This window comes from Heloderma suspectum, chromosome 2, assembly GCF_057233095.1.
Source record: "Heloderma suspectum isolate Gila_16-S chromosome 2, 16-S_ref, whole genome shotgun sequence".
Lineage (NCBI taxonomy): Eukaryota > Metazoa > Chordata > Lepidosauria > Squamata > Helodermatidae > Heloderma > Heloderma suspectum.
Window position 1 is genome coordinate 137,477,918 of NC_139459.1, and position 20,483 is coordinate 137,498,400.

General features: G+C 43.8%; 2 protein-coding genes across 6 annotated transcripts in view; one reads left to right on the forward strand and one right to left on the reverse strand.

Moving 5' to 3' along the window:
- The window catches only part of GRHPR (glyoxylate and hydroxypyruvate reductase), a 28,334-nt gene extending 25,180 nt beyond the window's left edge, over window positions 1-3,154 (forward strand). For both annotated transcript variants that reach the window (XM_084834920.1, XM_084834921.1), the window contains 2 exons: window positions 1,991-2,121; window positions 2,905-3,154. In XM_084834920.1, coding sequence (XP_084691046.1) covers window positions 1,991-2,121; window positions 2,905-3,026 — 253 coding nt within the window. In that variant the 3' untranslated portion in view covers window positions 3,027-3,154. The remainder of the gene's footprint in view (window positions 1-1,990; window positions 2,122-2,904) is intronic.
- A 1,945-nt stretch (window positions 3,155-5,099) lies between these two features.
- ZBTB5 (zinc finger and BTB domain containing 5) lies at window positions 5,100-18,702 on the reverse strand. Of its 4 annotated transcripts, none has more exons than XM_084834916.1 (2): window positions 18,598-18,702; window positions 5,100-8,016 (listed from the first exon to the last, which is right to left on the reverse strand). In XM_084834916.1, exon 2 carries the CDS (start codon window positions 8,010-8,012, stop codon window positions 5,985-5,987), a length of 2,028 nt encoding a protein of 675 aa, XP_084691042.1. In that variant the 5' UTR covers window positions 8,013-8,016; window positions 18,598-18,702; the 3' UTR covers window positions 5,100-5,984. The 4 variants fall into 4 exon arrangements, with proteins under 4 accessions (XP_084691042.1, XP_084691041.1, XP_084691040.1 ...); XM_084834915.1 differs by having other exon boundaries at window positions 18,594-18,702; XM_084834914.1 differs by lacking the exon at window positions 18,598-18,702 and adding an exon at window positions 18,031-18,423.
- Window positions 18,703-20,483: the final 1,781 nt, after the last annotated feature.

Here is a 20,483-nt window from a genome sequence, read left to right on the forward strand (position 1 = left end):
CACAATCATTTTGTGTAAACGTCCTATTTACACACAGTCCACATCTTCCCTTACGGTTGTGTTTCTACTGTGAGATTTACCCCAGTCCAGCGATGGGAGATCCGCCTGTGGAAGTGGACTTTCATGCTCACACCATGATGCCGCACTTAACTAGCAGGCTGTGTCTCTTGATGCATATCAGTATCCAGGACCACCCCACTCAGGGGTGGAGCCAGATTTAAACTGGATCAACTGCACTTGCAGAAGTGGAGTTCCCTGCCCCCTCCAGCTCCCTGAAAATGCTAGTCAGGAGACCCTGCTGAATGGGGTGAGCTGTGGTGTGTGTGGGCAGAGGGGGATTCCCAAAAACCGGGTGGAAGGACATTTTGCAAGCAGAGCCCTTCCTCTGATGGGTGGTAGATCCTGGAGCCAAACCAATAACTGCAGTAGCACATCCATTACTACTGTGATTGCTATACGAAATCCTGTGTCACAAATGTTCTGGGCCCCTAGGGCAGCCTTTCCCCACCTAGTGTCATTCAGATGTGTTGGTCTACAACTCCAATCATCCCCAGCCATCATGGCCTTAGGCATATTGTTTGTGCCAGTTGCCTAACCCCAGGCCTGTCTCATTTTGAGATCCTTTCGAAAGTAGCAAACACCAGCAAAGGTAGACTATTGACAGATACTGAAGCTGAAGCTCAAAATATTTTGGCCACCTAATGCGAAGAGAAAACTCACTGGAAAAGACCCTGATGCTGGGAAAGATGGAAGGCAAAAGGAGAAGGGGACGGCAGAGGATGAGATGGCTAGATAGCATCACCGATGCAATGAATATGAACTTGAGCACGCTCTGGGAGAGAGCGGAGGACAGGAAGGCCTGGCATGCTATGGTCCATGGGGTCACGAAGAGTCGGACACGACTTGACAACTGAACAAGAATTGTTTTTGTGGTCAAAGCACTCCATGTACATTATGTCAGTAATTCTTTTCATTGTATTAGCATCACTATATTGCACAGAAACAAGGACTTGTCTAAGACCCACCCAGCAAGTTCATGGCCAATCTAGCATAACACACTATCCCCCCTAGAGCTTATGTGTTTATTTGGTAGCAGCTTCTTGAGTTGGCATCTTTTGCCTAATACTCAATCAGTTTCACCGCTAGCTCCCTCTTGGTGAAAAAGGGAATCTGACAACACATTAACCAAAAGTTTCAACTGTTTTGTTATTTCTCCATTCACCTGTTACCCAACTTGTGTGGCTGCAGCTTCCCTGTTCCACTAACATGTGACATCCTGCATTTGGGAAAGAGAATTGCACAAGTAGTTCCTGTGTTTGTGCTCCACCTTTCTGGAGGCCAGCACCATTGGCATGGGATCTTTCCATATAGTTTTACCTCTTCTAAGGCTATTGGCATGCAGAAGCGGCAACTACATCACTTACATAATGCAAATAAAGACCAAGGTTGTGTTCACACATGGAAATATTTCTGTACACATGACTGGCAGCTGAACGTGTACACTGACTCAATTGGAAATCACTGCATTTGAGGTATAGAGAGAGTTCTATCTGTGGCCCCCAGTCACATATTTAATCAGATGACGAATGTCTGTGCTCAAACCAGCCCTCAGTTGCAATAGTAGCAAGTTTAAACTACTTTTCAACCCCCAGTCTCTCCCCAAAGCTTGCACTAGGAATAAATGACACCCCAGGTGAGATGGTGGCTCGTTTGCCCTCTAGTATAGTTTCTATGTTAGAGCTGCTGGACCTGATGAGAAGGGAAGGGGATTTTTCTATGTGATCTCTTTCTCTTCCCCAGCCTCTGATTTCCTTTATAGTAGGATAGCAGGGGTTGCAACCATAGCAAAACAGCACCTTAGATAAGGCATACACTCTATGAGCTTCTCTTTGTTTTCTTGTTGAATACTCTTAAGGGACATTTGTATCTGCAACATCCAAAACCTGGTCTCAAATACACACTCCCAAATATTCTCACATTGTTTTATCAGGGGTGCTGTGGTCGATCAGGATGACCTTTATGAAGCTTTAGTCAATGGTCACATTGCAGCAGCTGGTTTAGATGTTACAACCCCTGAACCTTTGCCTGCTGATAATCCACTACTTTCCCTCAAGAACTGTGGTAAGTTGATTTAATTTGCATAGGTATCTCTGCACTGTCTCCTGATAGGGACTTGGTGATGGTCATTGGAGCCAGATTTACTTATACAGTAGACCCATTGAAAGAAATTGGGTTTAATTTAGTCATGACTGATTTAAGTTCCACTGATTTCAGTAGGTCTACCCGAAGTATGACTAAATCTGGAATCTACCCATAGTCTGCTTATTCAATCTTATTACACTGAGCTGGCAAGGCTCAACAGCAAGTGAAGGCTTGTGGTTGTGGGGACATACACACATCTTTGCAACCATAAGGACTAGAAACTTGCGATTTAAAGCTGCGATTCTTTAAAATTCTTAATGCTTGCTGCCACATTCTGGAGCTTTTCTATGTTCCACTAAAATCACAGCATATGCAGCACTGCCCTAGGAATGTTTACTGGTAAAGCAAGAGAAGAAAAGCAGATCCCCCATCCCAAACAAGCCCAGGCTGCTTCCTCATATTATCACTCCAGCTTCTCTGAGAAAGTTCATCTTCAGGCTGCAGCTAGATTGGTATGGACTGCATCAGCCTGTAAGTAAAGGGGAACTTTTATCTTCACACACCAACGAAGGAGGCCTTAGAAACAGAACATGGAGGGAATGGGCTTGCCTGAGCAAGTGTTTCCATTAGTCAGCAAGTAACATGTGATTACGGTAGAACAATACAATGATATTAGTGGGACCTAGTGACTGAAAGAAGATAAAAAACATACCAGCTTATTTCCTAAGATTACTTTTTCTTTCTCTCTGGTGCCTTAAACAGTAATTCTGCCTCATATTGGAAGTGCCACCTATGCAACAAGGAATACGATGTCAGTGTTGGCTGCCAACAATCTTCTGGCTGGCTTGAAAGGAGAAAGCATGCCAAGTGAACTCAAACTGTGAGAAACAACACTGTACTGAAGTTGGTATAAATTGTTTTAAACCTTGGTGGATTTTCACTTTTTGTCTCCAATGGATATTGATTGGTGCAAACTGTATTTCAAATAAAATGTAAGAGCTTACATAGCAAACCTTCCTGTGTCATAGAATACTTTTAAGAGGAAAGTTGCAAGGAGCATTAAAGAACCTGCGTGCTGTTCTACATACAATTGTTCAATTAAAAGCACAATGTAAAACAAACTTAAGAATTATGAGATTCTCTCCCCTCCCTTTCCCCCTGAATTCTGAAATTTTGACAAGATAAATAAGCGGAGACCTCTGAGCACCTGTGTTGAAGGTAAAGACCTCCCTAATTTTAGCAGATCTACTCATACAGCAAGAAAGGCCTGATGGCATCTCATTCTGCTCTTCTTTTCCCAGTTGTTTGATAAATGTAGAGCCAAACCTCCAGCAGCTCTAGTAGTTTCTACTCTGGCCACCCCTTCAACCTACACCAAACTGCTGCTTCTGTTCTTAAGGCCTACAGTTTTAACTGTAGCCAAACCAACAGCTTTTTTACTGTCACAGAAGTAGGACTGCAAATGTTCTTTACTCTTTAAGCAGCTGGAATGCTGAGGTACATCACATGACACCACAGTAGCCCAGTCAGCTGCTACCAAAGGCTTCACTATGAAATCCTAAGCAGGGGTCCCCAACATTTTTGGGCCCATGAGCATATTTGGAATTGAGGAAGTGCTGTGGGGTGCTGTCCTTGCTTTCAAGGCTCTGGCTAAAAGTTAGATCCAGTAGGATCCTCTTGCAATTTGCATGAATTTTTTACATGAGGTCTCCTCTCGCCTCCACCCCCACCCCCCCAATTAACCAAGATCAAATTAAATCTGACACTGGTATCTAGACTGCAATGTAAAAATCACAGATACAGCACTTGTCAGTATCACTATGGAACAAAAAGAATGGAAAGCACAAATCCTGACGAATCTTCACAATTTTCATATGGAATACCAATATAACCACCCCTCATAGAAACATCTGTGGATACAGATGACATGATGGCACGTTTGGCATTGTTAAAATCATGAGGATCCATGCCTCAGATCCATGTTATTTGTGCCACCATTACAGTGCTGGCATTGTTCTACAGAAACAGATGGGATCTGTAATTTGATGGTGGTTTGCCCCCCCTCCCGGGGGGGGTCATTTGTAAAAATTGTACAAATTGAAGGTCAGTTTTTTTGGATCAGACTTAATACCTGTGTGCTTCTCTCTTCTCTCGGTGCCCTTCACCCTGGTATCCTGTCTGGTCCTGCTATGTACCCCTCTTTTCTCTTAACCCCCATGCCACTCCACTTTCCCTCCTTCCCTACTGGTTGCTCCACTTTCCCTCTCTTCTTCTACCCATCCTTATCTCAGCAGCCAGTTGCCTGACATCAGGCAATACATTTTTAGGGGTTCTAAAATGGCCACCAACATAGAATGACAAGAGCTGAGCCACTTCCATAAAGACGGACTACTGTTTGCTTGGATAATGACAGCAGGACAGGCAGCGCAGCAAAGCTGCGGGGTGCTGCGTTGGGACACCAGCTTTAGTGCATTACAGTATAGATATGTCTTTTCTAGTCTTAATCATGCACAGGCCCAAAGCAAGAACATATCATGAGCAAGTGGAAGTACTCAGACTGTAAGCTCTGCTTTCAAACACGTGCATCTTTTCTTTTTTTAACAAGAAGCAGCATTAAGTACAGGGATACTGAAGAGGGGGAGATTTTTAAAAAATCAATTTGATTTATCTGAAGTAATAAGATGTCAAACAGATATTTACTGAACAGGTATTTCCCACACGGGGAGGATGCACACTTTTAGAAAACATGTCTAAAACCGGCATACAAAAGTCTATTCCTACACTTTAATACATTAATACCTAGAAATATGAAAATGCACATTAAAACAAAAATAATCTCAAAATAATGTCTGTACAATAAGTTCAGATGAGATTGAACAGCAATGACTGAAAAGGCGATCTTTAACTGCAAAAGAAAACATACAATGACTTTTGAAATAACAACAGTAGACAAATCATTTAAGACGTAAAGTTGAGTTTTAACACATCAAATACAAATTGATTAGAAACACTACCAAGCATAACACACAAACACATTTCACTTTTCAGTACAAGGTTTTACAAAAAGAAAACTATGAAACACCTAGGAGACTTTGCTGTATTCAAAAGTATATACACACATACACATATCAGACAGTCTAAAAGTTACTTGCATTGGACTCAAGGTAAGCACCTTCATTACACAGTGTATGTTACTGTAAAACACCCAAAAGTACATTCAGAACCCCTAAAACTATGTTAATCTATAACACACTTCAAAAGCACTTTGAGGTGCAAAGGTGGTTTCATCTTCCGGATATGTAGTCTTTCACAATAAAGAGCTCTTGGTTATGTTGTTCACACACTCCATGTAGCAACCTATTTTACAGATAAATGCTTTCACATCATTTTTTTTAGAAAAATCATTAAAAAGTTTGCACTTAGCTTCTCATTCTTGAAACGTGCTAGTTAATTATGTGTTAGCTACATAATTAGTTTTCTTGCAGCCCTTCTCCCTACTCACAAACTAGCGATATTGAGGATTGTATCCATATATGATACGTGCAGCCCAGTCCTAAGCATGTTTACTTGGAGGTAAATCCCAGAGTTCAGTGAGGCTTACTCCCAAGTGTGCCTTGGACTGCTGCCTTAGTACTGCTTCTGTGACAAAGCAGGAGAATTTCAAAGCGCTTTTAAAAAGTTATTTAAGCCTCACAACACCCCTGTGAGGTAGGTATGGTACAGGTATTAAAAAGAACTAAGCCTTTTTTTTGTGTGTGTGGCACAATCACACCGTAAGTGTTCACCTCTTGCTTTCCATGCATTATTAAAATCTATTGGCATCATGGGACAGAGGGAAATAGTTAAAGCAAAGTGCTGGGTAGATTGCTGCTCTGCCAGCGTAGGCAAGTAGTTTTGGAATGTTTATACAAATGGCTTGACTGACTAAACCTCTTGCCACACTTTAAACAGGCATACGGCTTTTCCCCTGTATGCACACGGATGTGCTTCTTGCAGTCTGTTAAGGTCAGAAAAGTCTTGCAGCAGATTTTGCAGGCATACTTGCGAGCACCTTCTACTACCAGGACGTTATGTTCAGATAAGGCCTTCTTACATTTTGAAAGGACATCAGCAGATGCTCTGGTCAGCTGCGGTGGACCAGGTTGGGAAGAATGCCCATTTTCAAAAGAGGAAGTGGCCCCATTCATTAGCAGCTGAGAATTGGGAGCATTGTCCGGAATTTGAGAGCTCCGAACAGAGGTCACAACAGGCATTTTGGGAGCTATGCGACGATACCCAGGAAAGCTGTTGGCACCGCCTCTCGAGCTCATGACTGCCCTTGATAATGAATGCAACCCTAAGCCGGATCTAGGGAAGTCCATCCCAAACTGCTCTGCTGCCCGGTAGCCAGAAGTCTGTACACAAGGAAGACCCATTACATCCTGCATAGGCCTAACGAAATGAGAGTCTGTGCTCTCATTGAATGGATTCTCTACATGAGACACAGTAGCAGAGGAATGACCATTAGCAGGTCCAGATTCTGGGCTAATTAAGTAAGAAGCATCACCATCCATTCTGCAGTCACTGGTTGTATTTGGAATGTTGTCCTCATTATTCTGGCCAGCACCAAAACTGCTGGCTCTGCTCTTATTCAGAAAATTTGAAATACTGAAGGTGGACTTATGTTCCAGGTTATTTGCTACTTCCATGATATGGATGTCTCCAACCCTGTCGGTACTAGACTGTGGATCAGAAAAGCTACGGTCACTACTCTCAGGGCTCAGTTCTATCTTTTCAGCATTTACTCCTCCCCCTTCCACTTCAACAGACTCACTCCCCTCTGCTTGGGAAGTCACATCACTCACTTCATCCTGGGGCTCTGGGGAACTCAAAGGCTCAGATTTCACAACTACCCTCATGTGTTCTTTTTCACTTAGTCCAACTTCAGGATTCTCACACTGAAAGTTGTTTTTTTGTGAAGCAGTTTCCTGATCATAGCTAGTTTCAACTTGAGTTGCCTGTGATGCCATAGACATTTGGGAAATATTTCCCCCACTGTTGTCAGACTGGCTGGGCACTTGGGCATCTTCTTGGGTACTAAAGGACTGATCAAACATAATAGTATTATCTTCTTGGTTGTCAGTTTCACCATCAGGCTTAGAATTGTCCACAATTTTCAGTGAGTCTGGGGAAAAAAATTCATCTCGTGAATGAACCACAGTCTGTGCACTCTCTGGAGTAACATCCGACATAATAGAATCATCTATGGTAGGTCTAATGCGCTGTCTAGCCCTTTCTTCAGAAGACTGTTTACGTTTATGGAGACGTCGTATCGGAAAAGCACTCCGTTGCTCTATGTTACTTCTGATGGATGAACTCATAGAATTTGTCTGTTCCTCTGTGCTTTGGGTGGAATTTAACGCAGAGCTCACTATACTTAATCCAAGCTGCTGAAGCATGAAGGAACGTTGCATGCGTGCATTCTGCTCTTGAACTCTGTCACTCGGTGGAGACATTGGTAGTGTCCTTGTAGTAAGGTAGTGTTTACAGGCTTTAACCACAGAGTTCAAATGAAGGTGAGAAGCTGCTAGCAATACATCCATGACATTGCTCTCTCCAAGCATGAGTGTGGAAGTGTACATCATATCAATGAGAGCAGCAAAAGCTTCAGCCGTTACTACTTCGCTGTCCAACTGGATCATGTTCATGGTCTGATCGCCTTCTGCTACCGTGAAGAGAGCTCGGAAGTGAGTGCTGCATGCTGCCAAGACTGAACGATGTGCTTTGAAGTGCCTATTCCCCACCACAATGACACAGTCACAAAGTTGGCCATGAAGCCGTTGATAGTTCAGCTGCTGGAAAATTTGCTCAAAGTGTCCTGGAAAATCCATGATCCTATAAAGAGAGGGAAAATATGATGTAAAACAAGAAAGGACCAAAAATTTTTCACCCCCCAAAGTGCCAAACTTACAGAAGACTGATAGTAGAAGTCTTGCAGTATTAAGCTTCCCTCCCCACAAACTTATTTTATTACCACTGCACTGACAAAGTGTAGCGGAGTATGGGAAACTACATATGGCTTCCTGTTTTAGTTTAGAAGTGCAAGTGATGGTCCAGGCCCATCACATACTCAGGCCCATAAGATGCACAATGGGGTTCCATTTGCAATTGGATTGCAAGACTTAATTTGTGATGTACAAGAGGAAAGCTAGTCCAAGAAATCAGCTAGGAACATTTGTTTACAATGCAATCATATACATATCTACTCAGAAGAAAGCAAGTCACACTGTGTTCAAAACGGCTTATTCCCAGGGAAGTGCATATAAGATTGCAGCCTTAGTGTTGAAATGAAAAGAATCTGGGCTGGAGAAAAATGTTTTTGTATAGAAAAAACACTATCGAAGAAACATTATGTAGGTGCAAACAAGAAAACAGAGGGAAGAAACTGCAGGGAATACCAAGGAGGAGGGATGCTGAGAGCTCAACATACAAGAAAGAAGAAATTGCCTCACAAACAATCCCAAAAGAAAAATCTGACTTGCCAGCATGCTTAAAGTGCCACCCGATAGCTCTGTATTTAATGAATCCACAGGACCACTAGGTGCTTGAGTCACATAGGTTGCAACTGGTTACCTCATCCAACACCCATAGACCCAGGATGATCCTGGCTAATGGCAGGGTTTGCTGTACAAGCGTACAAGACTCTTGGGCTAGACTTCTGTAACTGCTTATTAATAACCATTTCTAAAGCAACCTTGAAATAGCAGCTCTGGGATTATCCTAAAGGGAAAGAGACTATGATTTAGTGCAGGCTTGCAGTTTGTAGAACTGGCTGACCTGGAAATACAGCACTCACAGTTTGTCTCTTCACTGCCCTGGAGGATTCCTAGGAAAACGGCAGAACCAGGGACAATTCCTGTAGTGAGATGCTCCCTACACATGACAGTGCACATTGACTCTAACTGCCATAGCCACTAGTCTTGGAACTAGGGTCCATGTAAACTATGAGAGTTAGAGAGAGTGAAGGAGAAAGCATGTTTGGAGCCCAAGGGTGGGCACTGGCTTTCCCAGGCTTTCTAGAAAGATGCCTTTGATGGAGGGATGTGAAGAGATCACAGCAGGACCTTGTATAGTTTTGGAGAGGACTCCACATTTCAGTTGTATAGCCTGTGCTTTGTATGGATAAGATTCCTGGTTCAGTCTCGAACATCTCCATTTAAAGCAGGTGGCAGAACTAGAAATGAATTCATCAGTCTGTACTGGGCTAAACAAACCAACGGTCTGACTTGTTTTAACACAGTTTCACATGTACAATCTTATTTCACAACTGTGAACTCTTATACAGAATTAATGCTTAACTCAATGTTCAGGATGATAGACAGTGGTAGGTGAACATTATATAGAATTAGAGTGTTGGAAGGCGCCATTTAGCCATCGAGTCCAACCCCCTGCTCAATTAAGGAATCCAGTTTAAAGCATCCCTGACAGACAGACACATCTATATAGACGCACACACACATATTTTGATCAATGAGCTAGGACCCCAATTAGCTGGGTTTTGCTCTTCCCTCAAGAGAACAAACATTGCAATCTAAAAGCTGCACAAATCTACAGAGTCTTTGCAATTGCAACAGATTGTTTCTCTTTCTCCTATCTCATATTGTGTTTGGTGGGGAACTTTTTTCCTTTCAAGGGACACATTCCCTTGGAGGTAATCTGTTGGGAGATTGGAACTGGGCAGAGCTGCCCCTTCTCTCTCCCTGCACAGTAGGCTGCTGAGGAAAGGGCAGATTGCTCTTGCCAGAGGTCTGAACTGGTCTCTTGCAGAGGGCTTTTCCCTTCATTCCGTTGCTCCATCCATCTTGGCTCCCCTGTCCCATGTTTTTCCCCTCTTTGCCAGAGGTCTGAACTGATGGCTAACTAGTGGAAGACTTCCCCATCACTCTTTCCGTTTCTTCGGTTTTTCCTCTCCTCTCTCTGGGTTCCTCTTTGTTGTTGTTGTTCAGTCGTTCAGTCGTGTCCGACTCTTTGTGACCCCATGGACCATAGCACGCCAGGCCTTCCTGTCCTGCACTCTCTCCCGGAGCGTGCTCAAGTTCATATTCGTTGCATCGGTGATGCTATCTAGCCATCTCATCCTCTGCCGTCCCCTTCTCCTTTTGCCTTCAGTCTTTCCCAGCATCAGGGTTCCTCTACCTGCATGAAATTAGGCTACGGGCCACATGTTGCTCACCCCTGATAGAAGCAGGTAACAGATTTGGTTATGTCATTCAAAATAGCTAAATATTTAAACTATTGAAGTATGTGTACAGTGTAAACTGGTCCAAGACAGAACTGATTCTATGCTTGTTGTTTAAAATGTTTTATTTGATAGTTAAGAAGCACAGTTGGACAATATTTTGAATTATGTATGTGTTACTTTATTAATGATACATGGGCACAGCTGATACGTTACTAAATTTTTTAGGGCTTTTGAAAACTTCCCCTTTGAAAATGTTTTCCCACATCTACTTGTGCCCCCAAATATGCCAGTTCTTCGTTTAGTAACTTTAGGGGTCACTAAGCTACCATTCAAAGCTAGAGTATTGCAGCTGAATTTTCTTTTGATTAGCTTTAAAAAAACCTGTTTGTTGCTGTCTTTTTTTTTTTTAAGTAAAAAAAAAAAAAACACAGTAAAAATATTTTGGTTAAATGACATAGACTGAACTAATACTGATAAAAATGCCTCAGGTGCCTCGCTGCTCTATAATATTGCTAGTTTTACAGGAGCAAGTACCAGGAGGTTAGAATGACTCCACCTCAAGAGATCATAGGCCTGCCTTTATAGCATACACATCCTATCTTGATAAGGCATTCATGTTCAGTTGGTGGATTGAGACCTACATGTATGTTATGCCCTGACCAGAGATGGCTCCCACCAAGGGCACCACCACTTCCGGGGGTTGGTTGGTTTCTATCTTATAGAGAGAAGCAGGGAGGGAAGAAAGGATGACTAGATGTAAGGAGAACAGAATTCTTTTATCTTCAGTAGTTGTGTAGGAGATATTTTGATAGCTGTGGCTGTCTCAGCCCTGCATGACAAGCTGCACTTGCCAAGGTTCCACCCCTATGTACAACTATTAAAAGATAGAAGTCCTACCCTCCTTTGCATGTGGTCATACTAAAGAGAGAAGAAACATGCATGTCAAAAAGTTTTAACTGGTTCCTGTATTGCAGATTGGGATTAAGGATTTGTATTGAATTTGGGGCTAAACAACTCAGCAATTAACCCATGGTTTGTTGTTGAATTAACCACTGGGTTATTTAACCCCTAAACAACCCAGTGGTCCAGGTTTGCATGCCATGCTGCACAAACTACAATGGGGCCGATTGTGGGTAGTGCACTAAAGCAGAAGAGAGCTCCCTACTTCAGAGCAAATATGTACAGAGTTCTAGCAAAGCCCAGAGGAAGAGAGTTTAGTCAGAACTTGTGAGGCCCTGGATAAAAAGGGGTGGTCAAGGTCCCTGAGGTAAATGGTTGGTAACATGCCAAATTATCAAAGCACAACTGAAAATGAAGTCTGAGTGTTCTGTGAGTGTAGTTATCAAGGTGAAAGTGGTCTACAAAATCCAGGCATGTGGGTATGCAATACATACCTTTCAATCACAGCTTTTTTCCTTTTTTTTTTTTTTTACACAATGTGTTTTAGATTTGTTTCTTTATGTTCAACAGCTACATTATCAAGAAAAATGAAATAGTGACCAAAGCGTATGGTACTCACTAGGATAATTTTCTTCATGCCAGTCATTTTGAGATTTGTTCTTATTCAGAAAATATTCACCAAGCCTTATTCATAAATACTGTATTTAACATGTCCACTTTTCAGTTATATATGCACATGTGCACTTAGTCAAAAGCAAACTGAACTACTGATAACTGCAATGAATATACAACTTTGCAATATCAGGATTTGGGAAGGTTGCTATGTAGCAAAAGTAGACTTTTAAGAGTGTTAAGCATGAGTAAGTTGTTGTATTTTCCTGGAATAAGCAATTAACTTTGGTGACAACTAATAACTAGCTCACAATTTAACCGTGCGCACACTCCTTGCTTGTCAGCTAAATGCTGCTACTGTTTGTTATTTAAACTCCGTTATTGCCACCCTTAAAAAAAAAAGGCTGAAATCCTAAATCCCAGGGGCCACAGTATATTTCAGGTCTCCCCCTCCAAGGGTGGAGAGGACTGTCCTTGGAGGGGGAGATCCAACCTCACAAATCCCATCCCAACCAGCCACTGCAGAAACTTCTGTGGCCCTTGGCACAGGAAAAAGAGAGTGTTCCGTGGGTGTGTCAGGAGTGAATTGGGGGAAGGCTTGGATCTGAAGGATCCATAGCCTTCCCATTCCCCTGACATGGCCTCCCCCCAGAACTGAGGGAAATGTGTACCAGACCTGGAGCTGCGTACCAAATTGCCTTCCCACTGCAACCAATGGGTAAAAACAAAACACAAAACAAAAATGTGATCAGGGAAAAAACAAAACATCACTCCTTCCCTCCTGGCATGAACCCAACAGGGATTTGAATAAGATGGTTCTTCAATCTTCAGATCTTCCCATTCATACACATAGGATTACGTTACATTCAGATCCTTGTCCAATAACTAGCCCAGGAAGTCTGCCAAAAATTGCACTGAGGTGCTTGACCAAACTTTTTTTTTAAAGAAAAGATGATGCAGTTATGAACATTGTGGTTAACTGTGGTGTGCAAGAGAACCCACAGAAGGCTACATCTGGATGCCACAATACCTATTTAGGGCAGTCTTATGCACATCTTCTCAGAAATAAGTCACTGAGTTCAACAGAATCTACTCCCAGGTACATAGGATTGCAGCCTTAATCTAGGTAGAACAGCAATACTTAGTACTGCAGTGAGTGTCATCCACGCCATAAAAAAGTATCTCACACACCTTAGTTCTACATCCAGTTCAGGATATTCTCATATATTTCTTAAAATGTGATGCATTATGTTTTTATAGCACCTTTCCATTAAACCAGTAAAAAACAACAACACCAAAACTGTGTAAATCATTACCTCAATTCACAGTGATAAGAATAAAGGGATATTATGACAAACCAAGTAACTGAGTAACCATAATAGGTGACAAATGGATGGCAAAGGTCCTTAGTTCCTTATAAGAGCCTGTTGGTTTGGACAAAAAGGTCCATATAATCCTGTTTCCAACGGCAGCCAACTAGATATTTCAAAGAATCACCTTTGGAGACCACAACTGCTACACCAGTCCATGTTTCTTGTGCCATCAGCAGGTATGGCAAAATGTCGGGCAAAACCGATGACATTTTTCTTTTTGGGGGGCAAGAGAATTCCATCTTTAGGGCTAGGAAGCTGTTGCCTTACCCGGCTCACTCATGGCTACTATTGCATGCCACAGCAAGGTTTTATGCATACTTACATAGTATCAATTTGTTCGCTTAAATACTATAAGCATTTAATAGGTAACTTGTCACAGATAAGGCTATCATTACTGGTTTTTTTTACCATTCTAGTGTCTAATCAAGGTGAAATAGACACATGGGTGAAACATCATGTTTTGATCAATAAGTATGGATGTGGCTTCTAGTCTTCAGCTGGGTAGTGAATTTGGCGTTCCAACAGAGTTCAACACCTCCCCTTTAGGGGAAAACAGTCACTCTACTGAGGAGAACAAGTATTCTAGTTCCATTTAATCACCTCTAGCTTTCAAAGGAACCGCCCAGAGAGTGTGTTTATGAACTGCCCAGAGAGCTTCGGCTATTGGGCGGTATAGAAATGAAATAAATAAATGGAAATGCTTTGTGACACCCTTTCCAAGAGTATGTATATTTTATGCATCTCATTAATAATTCAAATATTTATAATGCCTACAAAATTGTCTAAGACTTTCTAAACAAGTGGCTCTTAAATCAGCTATAGTAAGTATAATTATATTCTGTAAATCAGTGGCAGTTCCAAAGATCAGTTGTGGTCTTCTACCCTACAATTCACAAACAAAGTACATTTCAATGTGTTACGCACAATGGCAATCATTATCTAATTTATAAACAATTTGCTCAGAACCTCCAGAATCTAACTGAAGTATATATTTTTCTCTAAGCTAGTAAAAGTTGTTGCCTTTCCATCCACCATATTGCCAAAAATACAGTTCAAGATGTGGAACAATGGACTTTCATGAAAACATTGTTTTCTATCATTTCTAGTCCTTTAAGTCATTCCTAGTGTTCCTGTTTGATAAGAAATATTGCCTTTAGAATTTTTTAGAGGATTTTTCCTTTGTCTGGTTCTCTCACAGTGTATCTGTACTACTTCCAAGATCTGACCCAAATGTTTATTACAGTCCCTCTTCCACTCTGAGGCACACCCTCCGTTGTTTTTAAAATGAGGCTTTCTAATCTAATTGGCTGCAGCAGCAGTTGGGAGAAGCTAGTAAAGGGATATAAAAGTAGGCAGGCTTGTGAAGGAGCCGGAGCCCCAGTGATGAAGCATCTCAGCCCCAGTGACAAAGCGCCAAGGTAAAAAGAAGTGAAGCACACATGCAAGATAAGCAACTGAGTGAATTTTGCAACAGGGTGAGGAGGCCAGGGCAGCGAGCCCTTCCCTGCTTTCTGCTAGAAAATAATTTGGTTTTCCAGGTAAACACACTCAATAATAACAATAAAAGAAACAGCTATGCAGGTAAAAATCCAGTAGGGGTGTGGGAGCTATCCCATTTATTGCACTGAGTGTCACATGCCTGCTGGACAAAAGTTGTGGGGGTGTGCCTGTCGTAATGAGCTCTCACACCCCTATTGGTTTTCTACCTGCATAGCTGTTTCTATTATTATTATTGAGTGTGTTTACCTGGAAAACCAAATTATTTGCTAGAAGAAAGCAGGGAAGGGCTTGCTGCCCTGGTTCGTGGACAAGACTTCAGAGACCTGCTAATGGCATCCCAATCCCTAGGTGACAGGTCCTCAGCCATCATGGAAAATGGAGGTCTTGGGGAAGGAGGATGTCACAAGGGAAATGATCCCTTAAAAGGGACCCATTCCTTGGAGGACGAGCAGTATCCTCTGATGGCAAGGATAAGCCTCCGGGAAGCGGGGACCTGTGATAGTGAGAGACTCAATCATCACAAACATAGACAGCTGGGTTTGTGACAGGTGTGTAGATCACATGGTAAATTGCCTGCCTAGCGTGAAGGTTGCAGATATCATGCATCATCTAAATAGCTTCGTAGATAAAGCTTGGGTGGAGTCAGTTGTCACTGTGCATGTGGATACCAAGGATGTGGGGAAATATAGTTCTGAGGTCCTGGAAGCCAAACTTGGGTTGCTAGGTAGGAGATTGAAAACCAGGCCCTTCAAGATAGCTTTTTCTGAAATGCTACCTGTTCTACACGCAGGGCCAACTAGACAAGCAAAACTGAAGAGTCTCAGTGAGTGGATAAGACAATGGTTTAGGGAAGAGGGCTTTAGATTTGTTAAGCACCGGGGAACATTTTGAGACAGGCCAAGCCTGTACAAAAGGGATCGGCTCTTCTTGAACCAGAATGGAACCAGACAGCTGGCACTTAACATAAAAAGGTGGCAGAGGGGGGAAGCTGACAGGAGCTAGGAAGCATCCAGTTTGGGTTGAATCACCCCTAGGGGGTGAAAGTGAAAATGTTTCCAATTGCCCAAATGGGGACAGGGTGGGAATAGACCATGAGCATACAAGAAAACAGAACTCAAAGCCACTCAAAGAGGCCTGAGCCATAGTGGAAAATGGTGGACTAGATAAGCCTTTGGTCTGATTCCGCATGGCTCTTATGTTCCATTTTTCCTCCTACAAAGAAAGGGCAAGTAGTAGCTCATGAAGGGCAGAAGCTCAGTGATAGAGTACACACTTGGCGTGCGGAAGGTCCAATCCCTTGCATATCTAAGTAGGGCTGGTAAAGACCCTTATCTGAAATGCAGAAGAGTTACCACCCATCAGTGTAGACAACACTGAGTTCAACAGACCAATGGTCTAACTCAGCATAAAGCAGCTTCTTGTCTTGCTGTCTTGCTCATTTCATAAAAACTTAAGCGCCATGCTGGATCAGACAAAGGGTCCATCTAGTCCAGCGTTCTGTTCACAGCCAGCTGCCTGTGGGAAACCTACAAGGAGGACATGAGTGCAATAAGAGCCACCCACTCATGTTCTCAAGCAATTGGTGTACATAGGTATACCGCCTCTTATACTGGAGGTAATATCTAGCCATCATGATCGGTAGCTATTGATCACCTTATCCTCCATGGATTTGTCTAATTCCCTTTTAAAGCCATCCAAATTAGTGGCCATCACTACAACTTGTGGTAATTGATCTCCATAAATGATTTCTATCAAGTATAGACAATATATCAAAGAAAGCAGGCAACATTGCAGAAATTACTCTAAAATAGTTCATTCTTCGGAGGTAAGAGAACACCTTAACAATAGATCATGCACCTGTCAAGAAAATAACTAATATGATAGAACAATTAAAACAGACTTCTTTAAAACAATTAAAACTACCCACTTCAACATAAGTTACACAGGTACTTGGGGATATCAGTACAAGCCTGCACATGACAATGCCTGCAGCCTTGTCATGCATCTTATTACATTGGAAACAGATATGTTCTGGAATGCAGTGTAACTCATTATGTTCTCTTGGACAAGAATAGTAGAATAGAGTGCACTTTTCAAAAACAACATCACCTATTTTTACAAAGGGCCATGTTTACCCATTCCATGTCATACCCTCCAGAAATGTAAGAAAAGGAGGAGGAGGGACTACAAGGATACTTGGAGCTTATCCTATGTATAACAAAAACTATTCAGAGACTATCATCTCATGAACATGCATACATAAACTACTACTGGTTTATATCCTGCCTGTCTAGCATAGCATACAAAGTGGCTAACCATAATAAAACAAAGAAAACAATACAAAATATCATTAAAATTAATCTAAAAACAAAGTCTTAAACAGTTGTAAAAAAGGAGCAAGAAACAGATCTTATTCATTTAAGAGGTAAAGACAAAATAACCCACAAACAAAGACTCTCAACTGCGCACCAAAAAGTAAATAGTGACAGGGTTAGGTGAACCTTTCTTGGGAAGGTGTTCAATTTTAGGTGCTACAACAGAAAAGGTCCTGTCAGTCTTGGCTACATTTGATGCTGGAGGTTTTAGAAGTAAATTTCAAAGCTTGGACAGGTTCATATTGAAGAATGTATTTCTTGTTCATCTTCTGTATTCTGCCATGGTGAGTTCCACTGATACAGCCAAGCCACTGAAGATACTCATGCTGGATATCAAGAATAGTGCTCCCTCCCTGCCCCGGGTAAGGCCAAGAGACAGAACCAAGGGTGGAACTTTTCCGGTCAGTTGTGGAGCCAGGAGAAAATCTACAGAGGGGCCAGAGCAGGGGTGGGCAACCTGCGGCCTCCAGATGTTTGGGGCTACAACTGCCATGATCTCTTAGCATTGACTATGCTGGCTACAGCTGAGGGGAGCTGTAGGCCAACATATCTGGAGGGTCAGAAGCTGCCCACCCCAGGGGCAAGAATTTCCGGTATGACCAGTTCTCAAATGTGGCTTTTCTTTACCTAATAACAGCTGCCTGCCAGGCCACTAACGTAACAGTCTTTTGACAACCCGATTCAAACACAAAGACCTTCCTTCGCCCATCATCAAGGGGATGCGAGGAAGAATAGGTTTAAGCGCCGCTTTTCAGAACACCCTTCAAGAAGGCCACCAGCAACACAATGAAGGCCCGCGACCTGGCCTCTCAGCTGCAGCTCGCACCCCGGCCTATACCACGGGGCGAAGACGGCCCGGCCCGGCCGGCCCTCCACGCCAGGAGGTGCCCCTCCTCAGGCCACTCACCAGTCCATGCCCCGCCCTCGCCAAGAGCCCAGGGAGGGTGGGGGAAGGGGGCGTGGCGGCGGCGGCGACCTCGCGGCCCCTCCTCGCCGACGGTCTGTCACAGAATCAGGCCGCCCCTCGGACCACCACGGAGCATGCGCACCTGCACTACGCGCGCCCCCCGCCCCGCTCTCCCAATCTAGCTGCGTAGGCCGGGCCGAACTGAGAAGAATCGGCCAGCCGACCGAACTCCTCCGCCAACCGCCCGGCGACTACGCGCGCTCGGGGCGCCTTCGTGCGCGCAGCTGCGGGGCCCTTCGCTCTTTCGCTCAACTCCAGCGCGGAGCGCGCGCTCGTGTTCGCGAAGAAAAGCAGCCCCGGCCATCCAACCGCGGCACGCATCGTCGCGCATTCGGCCACCCCTATCGCGAGCCCCACAGCCAATCACAGCGCAGCGCGCCCACCGCCGCCTGCCACGCCTCTTCCTCGCGCGCTCCCCACAGACACTCGCATGTCATTGCCCAATCGCAGCGCGGCGCGCGCCCAACGCTCGTTCTCCCCGGCTGTCGTGCGTACGGCCTCACCTACGCTAGGAAAAAAGCGATGGTGGTCCCCTCCCGTCCCGAGCCCCCGTATCTCCGGGAGGGAGGGGCACCCGTTGTTCTCGGGTCTAGTGGTGTCCGTTTGTCCTTCCTTCCGTTCTTTAGGGGGCGGGCTTAATCGTCGCCAGAGTCTCCGCCTCCGCCAGGCTGTACGGCCGCACTTTCCTACAGCCGAGGCCAGACGGAAATGACGTCATCCAACTAGCGGCCGACCCCTGCGCGCAGAACCCTCACTCGAGGCTCGACAATCGCCTCAACTCCCACGCTCGGCCTTTGGCCAATGAGGTCGCGAGTACGGCTGCCTCATTGGTAGCATACAGAGAGCGGGGTGGGAGATGGCCAACCAGCAGCCCAGTGGTTCGACAGACAACTCAAAACTGGACGGACTTCAGCGCAAGGCGGAGGTTGCCTGTTTCTTGCGCGTATCCGCTTTGGCTCACTTTATAACTGAGGCTGCTTCAGCATTCCGAGACTGGTCCAAGACTGGACAAGCCGGTTAATAAGAGCAATGCAAGCTGGTTAAGGCTGCAACCGTATACCCGCTTACCTGGGAGTCAGCCTCCTTGCCTTCCTCCTTCTGATGAGAGATGTATAGGGTTGCTCTGTACTGTTACTAGTCCTTCCACTGACGCAGGGAGAAGCCCTTCGAAGATGTCTGACTCGCATGGGACATACAGAATTTTCCTAGAAGACGGGTGTCGGCCTCGGATTCCTTTTCAGACTGGGACTAGCGGCGCTGGATGTACCGGGCGCTGAGGCTTTGAGAAGGGCAGCCTATTGTACTCGGAGGTTGACGGACTCTGATCTGCACTGATTCTCCATTGTGTGCACTGTCACTGCTGTGACCCGAAGGGCTTCATTTGAACGAGGTTTTGTCAGAGTTCAGCCCCAGAACTTATTCCAGGAGCATGTGAAGTAATCGCGTGGAAGAGTGTTTCTAAGCATGTGCGAAGTGCATTTCTCTCAGCCTTGTATAACCAGAGCCATCCCCTCATATCTGTTATTGTGAAGCAGGGCTGTTGCATGGATAGAGCTCTGGTGGGATGTCTCGTGTCGGCAGTTAAGCACTGTATGTTCTTCTCATCTCTACAGATTTTTTACAGACACCAGAAGTCTCCAGTTGTCTGTCCTCTAAGAAAATGGTTCTTTGAAGCCTTTCAGTCTGAATAAGGAAGGTTGCAATCCAATATACACTTAACTAGCACATAACTCCCACTGAACTCATGCAATCCAATCCTAAAACTGTCTATTCAGAAGTCCACGGAGTTCACTTCTGAATCCAGGAGGAAGCCCCACTGAACACAAGGGAACTCAATTTCGAATACATATGCATGGGATTGTGCTGCTACTTCACAGTAAACATGCTTATGATCACACTGAATGCAATTTCTGAACTGCCCAGAGAGCTTCAGCTATAGAAATGTAATAAGTAAAATTGTAATATTTACAATTATTTAATCTTAACGCATTGATATTTTTCCAGCAAGGACATTATGCAGTGGGAAAATGCATTTTCTAATGAGACAATCTGTTAAGCTAGGACTTGTATCAGAGATGTGATCTGGGGGGTAGTTGTGAATCTGTTATTTTTAATAGCATATCTCTATACTGGAGTTCTAGTTACTATGCTTTGTTTCTTGTAACTTTCTGTAAAATATGGTAGTGGCTTCATGGCACCAAACAGGGTTCTGAGGGATTTATGAAAGGTACCAGGTCCAAGATTCCTTATAGTCTTTTAATAGTAACTATATTTTACCACATACCAAGGGTATGTTCTGTATTCTAGTTTCCATTAACAGATTCTATAGGGTTTTTTTTACTATTTATTTATACTCTGTCTTTATTACTCATAGTATACAAGGTGGCTTGCAA